General features: G+C 40.0%; 3 protein-coding genes across 13 annotated transcripts in view; 1 reads left to right on the top strand and 2 right to left on the bottom strand.

The window, feature by feature from the left end:
- Nucleotides 1–1,367: 1,367 nt before the first annotated feature.
- On the top strand, nt 1,368–5,264 carry tmem11 (transmembrane protein 11). Of its 3 annotated transcripts, none has more exons than XM_046866593.1 (2): nt 1,368–1,550; nt 4,148–5,264. In XM_046866593.1, the coding sequence occupies exon 2, from the start codon at nt 4,155–4,157 to the stop codon at nt 4,665–4,667; it is 513 nt and encodes a 170-aa protein (XP_046722549.1). In that variant the 5' UTR covers nt 1,368–1,550; nt 4,148–4,154; the 3' UTR covers nt 4,668–5,264. The 3 variants fall into 3 exon arrangements, with proteins under 3 accessions (XP_046722549.1, XP_046722548.1, XP_046722547.1); XM_046866592.1 differs by lacking the exon at nt 1,368–1,550 and adding an exon at nt 1,968–2,105; XM_046866591.1 differs by lacking the exon at nt 1,368–1,550 and adding an exon at nt 1,999–2,123.
- A 2,113-nt stretch (nt 5,265–7,377) lies between these two features.
- Nucleotides 7,378–16,010, bottom strand: dhrs7b (dehydrogenase/reductase (SDR family) member 7B). Of its 8 annotated transcripts, none has more exons than XM_046866579.1 (8): nt 15,953–15,989; nt 15,053–15,064; nt 14,034–14,191; nt 11,370–11,485; nt 11,073–11,283; nt 10,629–10,721; nt 9,696–9,848; nt 7,378–8,103 (listed from the first exon to the last, which is right to left on the bottom strand). In XM_046866579.1, exons 1-8 carry the CDS (start codon nt 15,967–15,969, stop codon nt 7,898–7,900), a joined length of 966 nt encoding a protein of 321 aa, XP_046722535.1. In that variant the 5' UTR covers nt 15,970–15,989; the 3' UTR covers nt 7,378–7,897. The 8 variants fall into 8 exon arrangements, with proteins under 8 accessions (XP_046722535.1, XP_046722539.1, XP_046722536.1 ...); XM_046866583.1 differs by lacking the exon at nt 15,953–15,989 and adding an exon at nt 15,769–15,918; XM_046866580.1 differs by lacking the exon at nt 15,053–15,064 and having other exon boundaries at nt 15,953–16,010.
- Nucleotides 16,011–16,386: 376 nt separating this feature from the next.
- cramp1 (cramped chromatin regulator homolog 1) overlaps nt 16,387–20,318 on the bottom strand; it is a 21,618-nt gene continuing 17,686 nt past the window's right edge. For both annotated transcript variants that reach the window (XM_046866230.1, XM_046866229.1), the window contains exons 18-20: nt 19,217–19,381; nt 18,945–19,090; nt 16,387–17,522 (exon numbers count right to left, since the gene is read on the bottom strand). In XM_046866230.1, the coding sequence (XP_046722186.1) occupies nt 17,409–17,522; nt 18,945–19,090; nt 19,217–19,381 (425 nt within the window). In that variant the 3' untranslated portion in view covers nt 16,387–17,408. The remainder of the gene's footprint in view (nt 17,523–18,944; nt 19,091–19,216; nt 19,382–20,318) is intronic.

Genomic DNA, 20,318 nt, shown 5'->3' with positions numbered 1-20,318 from the left:
ACTTGGTGATATTTTGCCAAACGGACATGGACGCCAGTAGAAACCGCTGTGGCGAATCCCCAAGAGATTGAACAAAGTGGTTACAATCCGCAAAAATAGAAAAACGAAGGAGAGCAATTCCATGTAAAAAGAAAAAAAATATCACAGACTGTAAACGATTCCAAACTTTAGAACATTATTTTATTATTAAACATAAAAATAATGTAATAATTATCTTATAATTTAAACCGAAAAAACGACATGCCAAGTGACCTTGGCCTTGCCGCAAATCATGTCTAGTGGATGTCTAGGTGAATCATGTTCCTACCGCATGAGATCTTGCTGGTTCGTATTACATCGCTGAAGGTTTTACATTGCATTTCTAAATGGTCTGTTTCAAAACACTTCTAAACGGTCTAACTGCTTGGAATCACCACAGATTCTACTGTCTGAAAGACCATTCCTATGAGGTCCATCTGACCTACACAAATTTCATGACTACGATCTTGCATCTTATCTCAAAAACGTTTGTGTTCCAGCAAATCGTGCCTCTTGGAGGTTTAGCATCCTTAATCACATCTCTGAGACATCATCTCTCAATCTGACTCAGATCATGCCTCAGAGAGATCTAGCATCTTCTTCTTCAAACTGCTTTGAACCATGTCTCTTGGAGGTTTAGCATCCATAAATCACATTCCTGAGACAGGAAACCAACTAAAATCAGCTAACTTGACTCTAAAGGGTCAAACTGTCTCATATTAAGTTTCAGGGAGATGTGGCTGTCTCTAAGCTGACTCAAATCACACCTCAGAGAGGTCTAGTATCCTCAAATCGTATCTCATAACGTTTCGAACCGTACCTCAGAAAGGTTTCGTGCTCTCAAATCATGCATTTTGGAGGTTTAGTGTTCTCAAATTACATCTCGCCAACCTGAATCAGCTGACTGATTCGGGCTGAGCTGGCTGACTCAGACTCTGATGGGTCAAACTGTCTCTGATCATGTCTCAAACTGACTCAAATCACACCTCAGAGAGGTCTAGCATCCTTAAATCATGTCTCAAATTACTTTAAAACCTGTCTGAGAGGTTTCTCTTCCTCAGATCATGCATTTTGAAGGTTTAATGTCCTCACATAATGTTTCACACAGGTTAAGTGTTCTTGGATGATGTCTGGCACAGGTTTAGTGTTCTCGAACCATGTCTGAGAACTTCCTCAGAGGTCTCACTGCCTTGAATAATGCGTCTGAAGGATCTCTCAAAAGAAATCTTTGGGGTTTTTTTATATATAGATATGAGACAGCTATCCTGACCTACTTAGCGTTTCCCCCTTGACCCGTTTGGCACGTGTCCCATGACGGGACGGTTTCTTCAGCGCTCCATGCTCAGACAGAGGCTGTATATTTCAGGCCTTTACGCAATGCGCTGTGAACAGTGAGCGGAAGGAAGGGTGCACGTGCGACCGCGCACCGCGCTCTTGCTGCGTACGTCGCGCGTGCCAGCTCGGTGAGCGTCGCGCGACCAAGCCGACTGGTCTGGACCTCAGTGCTGCAGCGTGGGGAGAACACAGTATGGGTAAGCGCGAGTTTACTGTTTGCATGCTCATCTAGATTGTCGGTGCAAAGCCTTCGTGCAGCGATTGCACAAAAAACAATAAAAAATAAAAATATATATACCGATGTTGTCCTGCAGGTGTCACCGGGAGTTACATGTATAGCTTTAGATAGAGCGTTGTCCTTGCATTTGATTGGCCGTTACCGTAAACATAAGATTTCTACCCTCGCATTGTTTAACATCAATCATTTCATTAAAGCGCTTCGCCCATTCATTCCAGACACTTCACTCCTTCTTTTCCACGCACCTGACCTTTAAATTGACATTTTAATCACGATTTTAATATCTTCCAACAATTAGAAGTAGAAGGCGCCCCGTTACAGCGGTGCGCGACGGGAACAGTAGTTTGGTCCACATCATTTGCGAGTTAGAACACGCTACGAGGAGACTACTCTACCCAGAATGCATCGCCGCACCATTTTTTTTCCTCCTCACTCTTACGTCAAAGGCAACGCGCTGGTTCTCCAAGATGGCGTCTTTGGGAAGGAGGCGCGGTGTCCCAGTCAACAGGGAGAGGTCAGTTCAGACTAAAACGTGAGCTCGAATCTGTGGTTTAAATCAAAAGGATATTCGGTTTAATGTTGATCTACGAACCTGAGCGTTCGGTTATAAGATACCGAACTGCGAGGTGATAAAAAACGGCCACGGGAAGTGTGGAAAGCTCGTCCTCTTTCGGCTCATGTGATGTTTTTCTTGGCTTCTCTGCACAGAATTAGCTAGCTCTGAAAAACACTCAAATATTTTACCATATTTACCGAAATTACAGAAATGTCCGGATGTGTTTCTGAAATAAGCTCGAATAGGCGAGACTGGTTTGGTTGAATGGGATTTGGGTTTCTTAGAAGCGCCAGTAAAGTAACTCAAGGTACTGGTTCTTACAACTGACAGCTAGTTAGTTAGTAGCTTCTCTCAAACAAGTACTCCAGCAATGGCTTTTGGTTGGTTAAGTATTTTATAAAATGGTCAAACACATTTTTAAAAAAAATAGTTTTTTCTTCCTTTGTTGAAACTTTACATAAAAGTTAGCAGAGACTATTTTCCAAAAAATAAAAAATAATAATAATAATATCACCCTCAGACTAAGTCGATGATGTCATACCACAAGTTAATATTTTAATAACTTATAGAAATGCTTTATCAATTTTAGAAACTAGGTCCTAAAGTAAATGTTGAATTATACTTGTATTGTATTAAAAGTTGCTATGGCTTCCCTCGTTTATGACGTCATAGCACTAAAATGTAAATAAATAGAAAGCCAATGCCATTTTGTGTTTAATGAATTCTTGCTCAATGAATCCAATTTATAGTACAGAAGTGTAGTTTCCAGCCTAATACAGGCATTTCTTTGTATTTTCTGTGCTCTCTATTGAAAGCTGTGAAGCTGGAGAGGAAGGGTTTTTTTTCCAGCTTAAATAAGAAGGCAAAAAACTGTTTTCAGTTTTACTTTAGAAATGAAAATCTGTGTAAATGTCTCCACACTTCAATATAAAGTCAATTGAAAGGTCACCATGGACCGGCTGTGGCCCGCAGGCCCTACTTCGGGTATCTCTTATGTAGAACAACAAGAATCCACTTGAAATAGCAATAATACCCCAAAAAAACAAAAAGATGAATATAAATATGAATAATTCCAGATTTATAACAGTGTGTACATGTCTAAAATGTATCTGTAATAAATGGACATTCGGTGATGGGTTTCCTCTTGAGTCTGGTTCCTCTCAAGGTTTCTTCCTTATGCATCTCGGGGAGTTTTTTATTTCCACAGTCACCACTCGCTCATCAGGGACAAACTTACACTTACAAAGAACATCTTATTCTTTTTTTATCAGCACATTATCTGTGTAAAGCTGCTTTGAGACAGTGTGCATTGTTAAAAGCGCTAAACAAAAAAAATGCACCGAATTGAATTTAAAGCGTTGAAATGAAATATGCTCTTTTTTAGAGCGAAAAAAGTTTTCAGGACAGTGTTTATTGCCGCCAGTCCAACATTTGTTCAGACATCCTCATATTAACTGCATTAAGGGTGTTCGAGACGTCAGGAAAATCGTATAACATTTTCAATTTCAGCACAAATGTGTGACCAGAAAATGCTGCTCCTGTTTTGCCTGGGGCTTTTTTCCCATTACAGGTTTAAAGCACTACCCTGAAAACATCCAAGTTAATGTGTAATTTTTATTTTTATTTATTTATTTATTTATTTTTAAAACAACAAAAACAATAAAAGTCTTGTTATATCGTTGCAGTGCTTCAGGCATTTCATCTTATTTATAGATTTTTTAAAATTAATTATTCATTAATCCTTCATAAATCTTGTTTCCAGCGTCAAGAGTTTTTATTTTAATGCTACACGATCGAGTTAAAAACATTAAAATGACAGCTAAAAATAGGAATTCTGTTAAGCGTCCAAACAAAATCGCTCGCGATCATAAACGCTGAATGTGTCTAGATCAGAAAAAATAGGAAAATTCATAATGATTTTAGAAATGTCGCTTGGTTTTCATTAGTAGTGGACTATGATTACCGTATTAATGATCCGGTCCTGTTTCCTCCGTCTTTAGGGGAGTGATGGCGGCGGCGGGCGAGTGTTACATCGTGCACGAGATCTACAACGGTGAGAACGCACAGGAGCAGTTTGAGTATGAGCTGGAGCAGGCGCTCGAGGCCCAGTATCCCTACATCGTCATCGAGCCGACGCGCATCGGGGACGAGACGGCGCGCTGGGTGGCTGTGGGCAACTGCCTGCACAAGACAGCCGTACTAGCGGGCGCCGCGTGCCTCTTTACGCCGCTGGCACTGCCTCCCGATTATTCCCGCTACGTAGCTCTGCCCGCCGGCGCCCTCAGCCTGGCCTGCGCCGCACTCTACGGCATCTCGTGGCAGTTCGACCCGTGCTGCAAATACCAGGTGGAGTACGACAGCGGGAAGCTCGCGCGCCTGCCGCTGCACACGCTCACCTCGTCCACGCCCGTGGTGCTGGTGCGCCACGACGACGTGCACAGAAAGAGACTGCACAACACAATAGCGCTCGCCGCCCTGGCCTACTGCGCCAAGAAGATCTACGAACTGTACGCCGTATGAACGTGTACACGCGTGCGAAAATACCCACACACACGTACTGATACGTCGTCTCGCACACACACACACACACACTCATGCTGAAAGGGAGGTGAGAAGCACTACAGAATACAAACAGCAGACACAAACACACGACTGAAAGCCAACAGGCAGATGGAGGCAGGGACGGCGAGCTCGATCACCCAGAACAGGAAGAACCTGGCAGCGTTCTCTTCACTCTTTTCCCGTCTGTGCGCTTCAACGGACGAACAGGAGGAGAAACGGACGAGAAGACGGTGAAGGGGGTGTGGGTGTGGGAAGGGGGCGGGGGGGTGTTTATTGGAGAAGTAAGATTCTTCCCCTGTTTTTTCTGCACTGTTAAGTGACAGCACTGCACTTGACCAACCCCCCCCTCCCCCTTTTTTCTCTCGGTATCCCTCGCTGAGCTCCTGCACCTGCGCAGCGACTGTCAGATCGTGACCACGTGGTGGACAGGCGAACACACAGACATGTTTTAAGTATTACTTTGAAGCCCTGTCTCTCCCCCTCCCCCTGTGTAGTTTTACTGTACCCTGCCTTGGTGCATCACCTTTTCATTAAACAGTAGGAGATTTAACCTGACTGTCATCTTCACCGACCTTTTATTTGACCTATAGTTTAAGTGCGTTTGGAAAGTTGAGATGAAACTTTTGTTTTGATCAAATTCTAACGTGGAAACACGGCACGTCGCATCATTGACCCGATAAAAAGAAATGCAACTCACCCCGAAGCTGGAATGATGCTATAAAAGTTGCTTTGCTGACGTTTCATAGCATAACAGATAAACCTCTGCCTCAGATTTTGCCATTCCAACCTGATGCAACTTGTTTAGTTGTTCAAAGTGCTCTGGTTACTTAAGCAAGTATATGGAGCTCCTGTTTACTCAGAGAGAAAAACAGGACGATTCACCTTAAAAATCAGCATTCAGTCATGATTCGAAAAGTTCTGAATTAACATTCTCAAATTTTTTCTTCTTTATATGCAAATTGAGTAAAAGACAGGAGGTGGCGCTGGAGGTAGCAGCGCTGAAGATGTTAAGGTTTTCGTTGGGAGTGACGAGGATGGACAGGATTAGAAACGAGTATTAGAGGGACAGCCCATGTAGGACGTTTTGGTGACGAGGTGAGAGAGGCGAGATTGAGATGGTTTGGACATGTGCAGAGGAGGGACATGGGGTATATCAGTAGGAGAATGCTGAGGATGGAGCCACCAGGAAGGAGGAAAAGAGGAAGACCAAGGAGGAGGTTTATGGATGTGGTGAGGAAAGACATGCAGGTAGTTGGCTTGAAAGAGGCAGATGTAGATGACAGAGGGGTATGGAGACAGATGATCCACTGTGGAGACCCCTAATGGGAGCATCCAAAAAAAGATATGCAAATACAGTACTTTTTTTTTATAGCTTTTCGAACAGCCCATTTCATATTTAGTTCCCATTTGATGATGTTATATTCTCCACACTTATGTGAAGATGTTCTACTAGAGTTTGGAGTGTGCTTGTGGAGATTTGTGCTCTTTCACCCACAAGGGCATTAGTAAAGTCATGTACTGATGTAGGGTGAGGAGGCCTGGGGTGCAGTTTCAACTCATCCAAATGGTGTTCAATAGGGTTGAGGGCAGAGCTCTATAGGAGGCCACTCAAGATCTTCCTCTCCAACCCATGTAAAGCATAGGGGACGACCACTTATGGCTGGAATGCAGGTGCTCCAGTATTTTTATTTGTGTAAATGTCGACAAGTAGACATTGGAGGTGCAGAAAAATAACTTTTTCAAGATTGAGGCGCTTTCAGGATTTTTCAAACCGCATGTTGCTACTGAAGACTAAAAACAATGCATGTTTGGGACATTTTAAAATGTATTTTTGCATTAATATGTGCATGGAAGTTTTCAATCACAATATTTTTAGTGATGCTCGAATTATTTTTCCAGTGTGTGCATTTTTATGAACATCAATTGCCCATGAAATACACAGGACAAGTCAAGTTTATTTCTATAGCGCTGTTCACAACAGACAGTTAAAGTAAACGATGTGTATTTATCCCTGATGAGCAGCCGTGGCGACTGTGGCAAGGAAAAACTCCCTTAGATGACATGAGGAAGAAACCTTGAGAGGAACCAGACTCAAAAGGGGAACCCATCCTCATTTGGGTGACATCAAGAGTGTGATTATAAATCTTTAAACAATACATGAGCACTGGAGTGTAAGATTATGAGTAATGTTCTTTTTACAGTCATTTGTGGTTTTAAAACTAAAAGCTACTGAGCAATAAAACAGCTCAACATTTGCGATCATCAAAAGGACATTCCTCATTTAACTCTAATGAATCCCAGATAACTGAATGTCTCACATTAGGACGAAGCGGTAATATGCAGTGATTTGTGAGTGATTTTAGCTCAGGTTTATACCAACATTCTAATATCAATAGCACAGTAACATTGAGATTTTAAGCAGAAGCACGACATCTGCTTGTGTCCAGCTAATCATGAACAAGTACAAGGGTCCATGTTTTCTATATTCTGCATGTTTTAAGTGCCCAGCGACTAATTTACATAATCTCAGGAGATCTCGAGGCATGCAAAATTAAATGAACACCTAATTTTACACAACAACATAAATCGAGTGACAGGAAAGAATTGAACGAAGAGCAAAAGATGAGTTCTGTAAAGCATTGCCTCAGAGATCTTAATAAACCTCGAGTTCATTTAAGAGCTTTATTACAGTACGGCAAACATTTACATTTGATAAATGACTATATATAAAACACTTTATAGTGCAGATGGGAGCATTAACAAATCACAGCTCCAGGGTTTGTGGTCCAAACCCCTGAGCTTGTGTTACTCTTATCTTCACATGGATTTCCATCAGGTTCTCCTTTTTAGCCCTCAAGAGCACAGAGGCATTAGGAAGTTCCCACAGTGCCTTTAGGTGTGAAGGACTGGGTGAATGTCCTAATGTGGACTTGAGTTCCATCCACTGTACATTTTTACCTCACTTTCAGTGAACCCATTAAATGTGTATTAAATAATGTTAATGGAGGAGCTTGTAAGCTCTGCTTCAGCTGTAGCTGAGGCTCAATCTGGGCCTGAAAAAAGCAAACTGAAGGCTGAAATGGAGAAATATATTTTTTAAATTCCTGATTAATTATTATAACTTTTAAAAACACTTGCACTCGCAAAAGACAAAGACCAATTTCCGTCGAAGAAACTCCGGCTGCTGCTTATTGTTCCTTTATTCCCTTCTCTTTCTCGGCTCGGGAGGCCATCACTTGGAAGAAGGCAGCAGGCCAGAGAGTGCGGAGGTAGACGGCGAGAGCGGGAAGTGGCCCGACTAATAAAACGTCTTTCTGTTGATAAGTGACCGCCTTCAGGACAGAATGGGCCACGTCTCCAGGGTCCCGTCCTGCCGCAGTGGTCTTATCCATCACTGGGGAAAATGCAAAATCGACAATAAAAAAAAGTTTTGCACAGTGCTGTAAATGTTTCAGGCAATGCATCAAGCACCATTTTAAGGCACGGTAGAAATATGTAACTTTTGGAAGAAAAAATAATAATAATAATCTGGTAAAATTTCACGCAGCTGAAACTAAAAGGGCTGAAGAGTGCCGGGGATTTAGCGCGAGTGCTCGAGTGATCAGTCGGCTTTTGCTCGCGAGACAAGAATAGATACAGGAAGCGGTAACATTAAGTTACCTTTCGTTAAGTACATGAAGGAACGAAGTGGTGTAAGGAAAAGATTAAACAAGTTGGTATGATCCAAATAATCAATACCTGCCACCACAATAAGCCAAATAGTAAAATAGTAGCTGCTAAATGACAAAATGGTTGTGTTCCTTATATTCACTATATGGACCCAAAAAGTTTCGGGACACCTGACCTTTCCTGCCATATGTGACTCTTCTCCAAACTGTTACCACAAACCTGGAGGCACACAATCGTACAGGACGTCTTTTTGACTTGAACTTGGAAACCCAAACCTGTTAGAGCGTCTCAGTGCCCCTGTGTACAAAGCGAGTCCCATGAAGACATGGTTTAGAGAGGAAGATCTTAAATGGCCTGCTGTAGAGCTCTGATCTCAACTCTACTGAACACCTTTGGGATAAAGTGGAACCCCAGGCCTCCTTATCTCACCTACACCAGCACCTTCTTCTTCTTTCGGCTGCTACCATTAGGGGTCGCCACAGCGGAATACCCCCGTCCTCTACATCTGCCTCTTTCAAACCAACTACCTGCATGTCTTCTCTCACCACATCCATAAACCTCCTCCTTGGTCTTCCTCTTTCCCTTCTTCCTGGCAGCTCCATCCTCAGCATTCTTCTACTGATATACCCCATGTCCCTCCTCTGCACATGTCCAAACCATCTCAATCTCACCTCCCTCACTTTGCCTCCAAAACGTCCTACATGCGCTGTCCCTCTAATAAACTCGTTTCTAATCCTGTTCATCATCGTCACTCCCAACGAAAAACCTCAACATCTTCAGCTCTGCTACCTCCAGCTCCACCTCCTGTCTTTTACTCAGTGCCACTGTCTCTAAACCATACAACATCACATCTCACCACCGTCCTATAAACTTTCCCTTTCACTCTTCTATCACAAATCACTCCTGCTATCACTCTTCTCCACCCACTCCACCCTGTCTGCACTCTTTTCTTCACTTCTCTAACACACTCTCAATTACTTTTACCTCATCAGCACCTAATGAATACAAATGTCCACATGCACACTCCAAAATCTTTATAGAAGAGTGGAGGGAATTATTCAAGCGAATTGGGTCTAAATGTGGAACGGGATGCTAAAAAAAGCACACTTATGCATACCAGGTGTCCGAAAACTTTTGTAAATATAGTGTATTGCACACACACACGTTGTGGATCATTTCTGATGACTGCAGATTAAAAGCCCTTCTCCGTGCGGAGCATCCTTAGTGTCGAGCACTACTTCTTAAAGTATAGGATTTAGTGTTAATAAAGAGTCTGACTCGGTCGTATCCTGCGAAGATAAACACACACACACTTACCACCATATCTGGATCCATCTCCAGTAACAGCGTTAAGTGACAGGTTAGTTTTAATGTATCCAGGGCTGATGACTGACACATGTAGGCCAAATCTTTTCACCTCGGCACGTAGGCAGTCGAAGTACGCCTGTGTCGCATGCTTGGACGCTGCGTCTGGAACGACAGATGTTTGGGTGTGTTATTTAAAGTCCTGAAATTACAAATGAACATATTAGAAATAATAATAATTATTAATAAATAAAGACATAAATTCCGCAATTTATCCTTTGGGATAAAGTGGAACCCCAGGCCTCCTCACCTCACCTACATCAGCACCTTCTGCTTCTTTCGGCTGCTACCATTAGAGGTCGCCACAGTGGATCATCTGTCTCCATTCCCCCCTGTCCTCTACATCTGCCTCTTTCAACCCAACTACCTGCATGTCTTCCCTCACCACATCCATAAACCTCCTCCTTGGTCTTCCTCTTTTCCTCCTTCCTGGTGGTTCCATCCTCAGCATTCTCCTACCGATATACCCCATGTCCCTCCTCTGCACATGTCCAAACCATCTCAATCTCACCTCCCTCACCTTGTCTCCAAAACTTCCTACATGCGCCGTCCCTCTAATAAACTCATTTTTCCATCCTCGTCACTCACAATAAAAATCTCAACATCTTCTGCGCAGCGTATTTAAAAAATAAAAGTAAGATAAAGAATTTGCACTGCCATTCCAATACTTTTGAAGGGAACTGTATATGGACAGCTGGAGCACTGGATGGTTGTTGAAATTAAATTGCACATTTTCCATGCAACAGTGGAAGGCGGTGAAGATGGACTAATTTGCCCTCTGACACCACTATGCTAAGTACATGCTCTGATCTAGAAAATGCACTCGGATTAATATTCGAAAAAAAAGGGCGAATCGGGACTAAGACAGGGTCTGTGCATACTCACAAGCAGATCTGTAAGGGATGGCGATCTTCCCCTGCACGCTGCTGATGACGACTATATGTCCAGAACCTCGTTCCACCATAGAGGGAAGAATGGCTGGGGAAAAAAAGAAGGAAAAATGAGATAAACGGTGAGGTGTACAATATTTTGGGGGTTTTAACGTGTCAATATGATTAGATAGCCCTTCTTGAGCTATGAGACCCAAATCTGTTTCAGCATGACAGATATAATTTAAATGGGTTGGAGTAGAAGATCTCCTGCTATAAAGCTCTGACATTAACCCTATTAAACACCGTTGGGAGAAACTGAACACCACCTTAGCTAAATAAATACAAATCTCCATAAACACACTCTAAAATGGGAAAGCTTATGGTCAGGTGTCCACAAACCTTTGGCCATATAGTGTGTACACACACACACACACATCTGTACTACAGCTGGGGTCACCTTGAGTTAAAGCAACAGGGCCGAAGTAGTTGGTGTCCATGACGTTCTTCTGCACGGCGACGTCTGTGTCCAGGATGGAACCGCGGTAGCTAATGCCTGCGTTGTTGACCAGGACGTCCACATGTCCGTGACATTTCAGAATCTCCGCTGCTGCCCTGGCGACCGTCTCGATGTCAGAGAGGTCGAAGGTCACTGTGCAGGGGGTATAGGTCTGACCAGATAGACAAAGATACATGCCATTATTCTACAGAAGGTGAAAGTTTATCAGTTAAAAAAACTGTGCGGCTGACTGTTTACCTTTATCTTGCCACCTGTTTTAACCCTTAACTCCTCGACGACCTCCTGGAGTCTCTTCTGGTCGCGTCCACACAGGATAAGTCGTGCTCCCGCCGCGTGAAACACTCGAGCACATTCTGAGGAAGACCTACGCATGTATTACGCCTCCAAAACATGGTGGAAAAAACACTGTGCTACTGATTAGCATTATAGTGTACAACGTGAAACCAATAATTAGCAAATAAATATTTTGCAAATCATATTCAGTCCTATAAAGGCAGGTACAGAATTATTGGCACCCATAATATTATATACAGTTTGGAGAGACCCGAGTAGAAATATTTGGTCCAATCTTTAATCCAGAGTATGTTAATATTGCTAATTCAGCACTTGTGGACTTCCTTCTTCAATCATATTTACAATGCAAAATCGTTCCTGTGTTTCTTTGTCATGCTGAAAGGTGAAATTGTTCATACCCCAAGGAAACACCATCTAACCAATAGCGTTACATATATTTTTTATGACACAATACAGTTTCATGTATCTGTTTTGGGAGGAATATTCAATAGTGGTGTCAATCATTTAGATAAACGTTTTATGTGATTTATTGTTTGATTTGCATTAGAAAAGAAAGCGTGTTTGGAATTCAATAGGCTTCATTTATCAATCCATCTCTAAACGTGTGTATGAATGTAGTCGCAATCTAAACGAACACTTTCTTTGGATTTCCAAACGTTTTTTTGAAACACAGATTGTCTTCATATTTACATGTTAATGTTGAAAAAATGCCAGTCACACATAAACTGATGCATCTCCATAAAAGGCATATTTCTGAGACAGGAAAGTGCAAAATGACTACTAAATGACCAAAACAAAAAGGAAAAAGGAAAAATATGTAACTTTTAACACCACATTATTGGTCAGGAAATTAGCAAGATTAAACATATATCTTCCTCCTTTTCTGTTTTTATTAATGTTTATACATTGTGGGTAAACATATAGACAGATTATTGACAAAATGTAGAGTCAATAATGATGAGCATTAAACTGTTGATGAATCTTGATATTGCATTCAATATCACACATTTTAATCATTACCATGATTTTATCTTTATGTGGAAGAAGACTATAGAAGTGAATTTCTGTTTCCAGCTCTCACCAAAAAAGTTCACAGAAAGGTGGAACGGAAGCATCCAGGAGTACATTTGCTTCATTCTTGCTCATTTTCTGACAAATTATTTGTTAATACGACTATTAAAAGCTTTATATTTTGCCTACTGGCCTACAAAAGGGCCAGAACGTGGACATGGAAAAAACCCAATAGTTTCAACTGATGCTGTGCTGCAAAAGCAGGAGGTTTTACTCAGAGATTCTATGAGACATGAGGTCGAGTTTAAAGTCAACCAGAGGAAAAATTGATAATAAAACCCTTTTTTCTTTTTTTTTTATCAATTCAATGTATGGATACATTTTTCCATTTTTGACTGAAACCCTTCAGTGACCCATGACATGGACGTGTATTAATCACATATTTTCTCTAGGATTCTTGCTTTGGGCTGAAAAAGGCATGGCTCTGATGTAATCACGACTGTCACACAGCGCACCAGGAAACATATAAAAACCAAGACTTTATATTTAAATACTTGTATGATCGATTTTTGTACGATCAATTCATGAATAAACTTTTACTTTTACACGTCAGTGTGTATAATGTTCATTTTAAACAGTCGTTTTAAACTGGTTTGCTGATATATGATAGATATGATAGAAATGAATTAATGATATGGTATGAATAATATGAATATAAATAAACAGTAAAGGGGATTAGATACAATGAGTCCAATAGTCATGGATATACAGTGTTTATGAGAAGGTTTTATTTATATATATATATATATATATATATATATATATATATATATACACACAGTACAGACCAAAAGTTTGGACACACCTTCTCATTCAAAGAGTTTTCTTTATTTTCATGACTATGAAAATTGTAGAGTCACACTGAAGGCATCAAGGGCTATTTGACCAAGAAGGAGAGTGATGGGTTGCTGCGCCAGATGACCTGGCCTCCACAGTCACCGGACCTGAACCCAATCGAGATGGTTTACGGGTGAGCTGGACCGCAGAGTGAAGGCAAAAGGGCCAACAAGTGCCAAGCATCTCGGGAACTCCTTCAAGACTGTTGGAAGACCATTTCAGGTGACTACCTCTTGAAGCTCATCAAGAGAATGCCAAGAGTGTGCAAAGCAGTAATCAAAGCAAAGGGTGGCTACTTTGAAGAACCTAGAATATGACATTTTTTAGTTGTTTCACACTTTTTTGTTATGTATACACGTTAATTCATAGTTTTGATGCCTTCAGTGTGAATCTACAATTTTCATAGTCATGAAAATAAAGAAAACTCTTTGAATGAGAAGGTGTGTCCAAACTTTCGGTCTGTACTGTATATATATATATATATATATATATATATATATATATATATATATATATATATATATATATATATATATATATAGATAGATAGATAGATAGATAGATAGATAGATAGATAGATAGATAGATAGATAGATAGATAGATAGATAGATAGATAGATAGATAGAGATAGATAGATATGATCAATAATATTATACATAATAAATAATATTACACAAATATTTGTTTTGTTTTTTTACCTTTGCCTAGGCCTGAACTGGCCCCAGTGATCACCACCACTTTATCCTGGAGATCCTGTTTGCATCTCGCTTTGCGGAACATCCGCAGTAACAACAGCAGTCCGACTGCACCTATGGCCAGCGGCACCACACCGACACCTGCGAAACGCTCCATTCTCCTAAAAGCACAACACACACGGAAATGAACAACATCCATTTTAACAGTAATCATGCGTCTACCAGGGATTCTTAAGCTCCAGAGCTGAGGATCACAACCTGCCCATTTTTATCTATTTTATTTCACTATTTTATTTTTATTCACAGCATTTGGCAGACGGCTTTTTCCAAAGCGACATTTATCTCTGAGCATTTGAGGGGTTGAGGAACTTGCTTAAGGGCCCTGCAGTGGCAGCTTGCTGGTGCTGGAGTTTGAACTCACAATCACAAGTCCAAAGTCTTAACTACCGAGAGTTTAATAATAGAACCCATGCGTTTGGATCAAATGTTTCAGAACAGTAATAGGAGCTCTTGATAAAGACTACATGCAGCAGTGATCCTATAGTAGTGAAGATCCTGCATATTCTGCGATGTTTCAAATTTTAGAGAGAGAGAGAGAGAGAGAGAGAGAGAGAGAGAGAGAGAGAGAGAGAGAGTTTAGCAGTTTAGCTTTCTAAGTCCTGGCCATGAAATCAGTTCCTCCTCCTAGGTAACAAAGTATTAGAAATAAAACACATGTTGGTGGCTGTATGAAGCAGGGAAAAGGATACAGTACACAACTGGCCAGATGTTTCCTTCACACAATTCCATTCAGTTGGGCGGTTAATAAAAAAAAGAACAATTTGCAGTTTCATTTTGGTACAATATGTGCTTTTACCATTTGTGCGATAGTTTAAAATCGATTTTTATTTTGTTAATATTTCATCAAGAAGACTAGTCCAATACTGGGGACTCCCCTGAGGTAAAGACTTGCACGGGACGGAGTGTTCGGTCGAAAATTTTACTTTTTCCCACCAGCAATTATGAAGTTTTATCCCACTCACGTCCGCAAAAGCCTGCAGGTAAAAAGTAAATATAAATTGTTAATATTGAAAATTAACATGTTTGAGTTTGACTTTATGTGTAAATGATGAACATGGACACAAACAAGGAACTTTTCAGAACTAAAACGATGTTATGAAAAAAAAAAAATAATAATTTTGTTTCAACTTGTGACTGTAAATCGTTTTGTTTTATTTACAGTTGCCACTGTTGCTTTTGTGCATTAGATACATACGTGTATTTATTTTTAGTCATTTATTATATATTTTTTAAAGACCACCCGCACACACGAGTATTTTCTCCTTCTCCAGCATTACACACAGTCTGTTCTGTATTTATTTACCATAAAATTATTCTGTTAAAATCACATCAATGCAGTCTTTTGGATTGTCCACCTCATCATTGATATGATCATGCACTTTCATTCTCTCTTTTGATTAATATTATAACGTATATAACTGGTGCACCTTAGGTACTGTTATTTAAGTTCCCACATGTATATATCATCATCATCATCATCATCATCTACATAGAAACCGCATATTATCTTGCAATGTTTTCCCTCGTTAATAAACCTTAATGTGCAGTTCTCAGATTATCACCTGACTGCACTACTCTATTATATATTTTTTTTAAATATTCTTTATTATTTTTTTTACATCTAGTTGGTTGTACTTTGTTGTAGTCATGTAAACTACCTGCCTGCTCACTTACTTACCAACCGTCCACAGTAACAAGCTAACTCATTCAGCTAGCCATGTCTCGCGCACTCGCTGTCACTAAAACTAAAATCTGATGTAATGATTTTAAATTATAGTATTTAAAAAAACTAATCGGAGATGTCGCTAATAGCACTGAAAACGCAAGAACATTAAAATATTAGTTATATTTGTGCTACTGACCTCAAGGCAGGACCCATGTGAGCAATACGGAAGTAGCGAGAGGGCGTGGCATCGACTAGCCAATAGGAACAAAAGTAGGGCGGAGCATTTAAGAAGCAAACTTAAAGCCACGCTTATTGCTGCGCATGCGCAATACGAGAATTTAAGGCTTATCTGTAGATGGCACTAAATGTAGAAGTTCACTCACCTTCTAAACCTCATCTGTTATGATGTTAGTTTCTGCCATCATTTGCAAAACTTGCTTAAAAAGTCTGACTCAAAGCGTTACTTAAGATGTATAACTAGATTTTAGGCATTGACTAAGTAATAAAAATACCCAAGTAGGAGTAGTATTTACTCAAAAATGATTAATTGTGTCTGTCTATATTATCCTTAATAAAAAAATTTAAAAAACCCAATAAATTAGGTCAAAGAAAACAAGCGAAATCCAAAAATACAGCTTTGTGGGAAATTTATATTTACATGGTGGCATAAAACCCTTTTTGTACAAATACATTAATGTTTTGAAAACAAGCTCATTGATGGGTTCTGAATGAATAAAAAACAAAACAAAAAAAACAATCGCAACATGTAAATTAAATAAATAATTCAAATAATTTACAGTTTGTTATAAAAGCACAGTCAATGCATTAAATTCGTTATGGTCTATTTACAATAAAAACATTCATTTCCATCACCAACAGAAGGCTCACGACAATCTAAATCACCAGCTTCTATAAAAACTGCATTCAATAAAAAAGGTAGTGTTGAATGTCAAACAGCAAACCGTAAGGAAATCATTTACTTTATTACTAAATTTAGGGAGTCTCGAAGTAATAGATTAACATACATTTTCTAATATAGCCAAGTTTATTCTTGCTTAGCATTTTGTTAGTGTTGCAAGAATTTCCAATTAGTTCTAATATTTTTCATGATTAGGGGTTGAATGGGGGGAGGGCTTCCAGCAGTGTGTTATGAAACTTAAATTCAATTTGGCAAAGCTGATCAGATTATAAAGATAGACTGTACATGGATGTTGTGTACTATGTACACGGTCCTATGGCTTTTTTCAGAAGAACATTCTGGATCTGTCCATAATCAATCAATGATGTAACAATGTCACAAAGACAAAAACGGCTGAGCAGCAGCCTTGGTTTGCTCTCGCATTGTACGGACAAAAGGAAGTGAACAGAACGACAGGAAGCGATATTTGTTCTGATATGGCAAATTTCTATACATGAGGTTGCTTTGTAAACAAATTAGTTTAAAAAGTGGCCCAGATGTGGCTCGAGAAAACGCACGCCACAAAATAACGGGCAGGCACCCTCACCCATACACATGCACAGGCATGATCCTGATTATCATGGATCACGACAGTCTTTATTGCACATCAGACAGAGTGAATCGCAGAATTCTCTCCTTCTGACCGGAGCTCTCTTGCTGATCCTCGTCTTCTCTTCACTCTTCCACCTCGGGTTCATGGAGGAGGGAGACTCGTCTCGGAGACTGACAGCTCTTGGGCGAGGTCGTTGAAGCGGGCGATGTAGTCGACGCTGTTTTCGCTCATCATGCAGGCCAGCTGATTATCCACCTGGATAACCAGGAAGTATGAAGAGGATTTAGAATGAATCCATTACTATATTTAGATGCAGTTCAGTCAGTCTGTCAGTCAGCCTTATACTTGTAAGCACAGTTGGCATAAGTAATTTTCCATTTACAATAAAAACATTACAAAACGTTTATTATTGTCCTGAAGCAAATAACAGTTCTAGGCAGGGGTGTCCAATCTTTTGCACATAGGGCCGGTGTGGCTGCAGGTTTTTATTCATCCTATTTAAGGTCCACACCGGATAGTCATTTAAAATGAAAATCATTCGATTTAAAAAAGTAGAATTTGGTGTCGACTTGCTTGATTGGAATGAAAACCTGAACCCGCACCGGCCCTTTATGGAAAAGACTGGACGCCCCCTGGTCTCAGGTATCAGCTCTGACAAGACTATTCATACATCATAAAGTGTATATGGACTATATATTTAATCTAATGTCATTAAATAGAGCGTTTCAACCTTCGCTATCAGTGCACCTCTGCAACCATTTATGGACACATTTTGAACATCATCGGTCATTCTAAATGTTGCGATCTCACATTTGAAAGCAATGCACAGTATTCACTCTTTAACTTCAGCAAATTCTACAGTGAAATGTTTTCTGGAATGTCCAGATCCTCACCATCATCTTGAAATAAAGGGAGAAAAAAAAAATATATAGTGTTAATAACCAAGATAAAATAAACCTCACTGCTGTGAAACATTCTAATTATTTCTATTGCATCCAGGTGTCATCAGATTAAAATAAATATATAAATAAATGAAAAAGTAAAATGGCTGAGCAGCTCTGCCTCCAGGAGACCATTGGAGAGTAGGGCATTAGTTAGAAAAGCAATAAAGGAGACAAAGGGAACTCCAAAGGAGCTTTATTTGTATTTTAGACAGAGAGATATGTCACAGATTCGAATCTCAAAGGGCAGCAGCAGCTCAGACAATCCACAAGCTGTGGCAATCCATCTGAGACTCAGTCAACACGCAAAAAAGTGCTATATTTGAAGGAAACCTGCTCATAATACTGAAAACATCACAGTGGTGGGATCATCAGGGCAATTCTGTTCTTATCTGTGAAAAATTTCAAACTAGGATGGAGGTTCACTTTTCAACCCAACAATGACACTAGACATATTGCCAAAGCGACACTGGACTGATCCAAAACCAGTGACCCGGTTAAAGCCCAGACCTTTAGCTAATTATTAATCTGTGGCAGTACTTTAAAACTAATGTTCACTGATGGTCTCCATCCAATCAGACAGAGCTTCAATAAATTGCATTTTAATCCCAGGCTGTTATATTATAAAGGGGGCTGAAACATCCCAAACCTTTGCTAATTCCATACTACATGTTAACACTGAAGTGACACATTAGAAGAAGACTGAGGGTGAGCATGTAAAGAAAATGGTTAGTACCTCAACAGCATCAGGAAGGCCACGCGCCTGAAAAGAATCATGAGAGTTACTGTCAAGCAAACTCGGCCCAAGTAAGGCTGTACCACTAGAGGACCCTGCAGGGTGGTGGGCAGTTCTCCGGGTTTTATCTGGTGACGTCAAACTCGCTGCACAGAGGAAACAGAGGCAGAAGTCAGATTAGTTCATGAGTCCATGTAATTGTAGAGGTTCAGTTTGCAGCACAAGTGCCCTTGCCGTTTTATGATTATTAGTTTGGCGTTTAAGACACTCACAGAGCAGGCATCCTAGAGTTGAGTCACTAGAGTCACTGGGGTACCACTGGGGGTCGTGCATAGGAGATGGCATCCAGCTGTGGCTGGGACTGTCTGGGAGGGAGGGGACAAGTTTAGACCGGTCACTCCCATTGAGCTTGAGAGGAGAAAGAGATGATCCTTCACCTGAGGAAGAAAGAATGATGGAGTGCACAAAAAAGTAGAGACAGGGAGGGAGAGAGAGAGAGAGAGAGAGAGAGAGAGACCAGAAAAAAAAAAATGTTATATATATATATATATATATATATATATATATATAAAATATTTGACAAAGGTTTATGGTACAGCGCATTTGGTTCGTTTTGGTTAAACTGATCAATTAAATTGGCACAAATAAAATTGAATAAATAAAATTAAATAAATGGGAAAATTAAATAATTTACATTTGTGAACCCCATTTGGATAATAAAGTTGTGTATGCAAGTGTGTATGTGTGTGTTACATTTAATATTAAATTTTCTAAAGATATGATCTACATAACTGTTATTTATTTCAGCAGATTTTAACAAATGTCTTCATTCCTCCCATCGCTCATTCATTCACTCCCTCGAAATGTGGAATTGTCAGGTTTTTCTTCTTTTAAGAGAAATTCTTGAAGCTGGACATAAAATGCTAAAGAATCCATAGTGCTACTTCCTAGTTAGTGGCCAACACCAGCGCTATGGATTCTTTAGCGTTTTAATGCATGCGCAAAACAAGATCTTATTACCGGTGCGGCGAAGAGCCACAGTGACACTGCGCTAACTCTAGTTTCTTTTTTATACCCCTGGCATTGTTGTGGATATTTTCATGTTTAATTATTATTTAAAAAAAACGCTGTGCGAGTCGAAGACTAAACAAATGTACGGCCGGCCATTTAATACGTTACTGTTAAACCCCTATATATAAACATTGTCCACTTACAGAGAAAAAAAAAAGAAAAAAAGCCCCAAACAAATCCACCATATTCTAATTTTTAATCTGAAACATTGATGACAACTACTTTCTCTCATCACATGTTTAGCTGTTTAATTATAATACTTTAATATACTTTAATTATAATACTGCTCACTGGAGTGAAACA

Source organism: Silurus meridionalis, chromosome 14 (genome assembly GCF_014805685.1).
Source record: "Silurus meridionalis isolate SWU-2019-XX chromosome 14, ASM1480568v1, whole genome shotgun sequence".
NCBI lineage: Eukaryota > Metazoa > Chordata > Actinopteri > Siluriformes > Siluridae > Silurus > Silurus meridionalis.
This window is presented reverse-complemented; position numbering and strand designations above follow the sequence as displayed.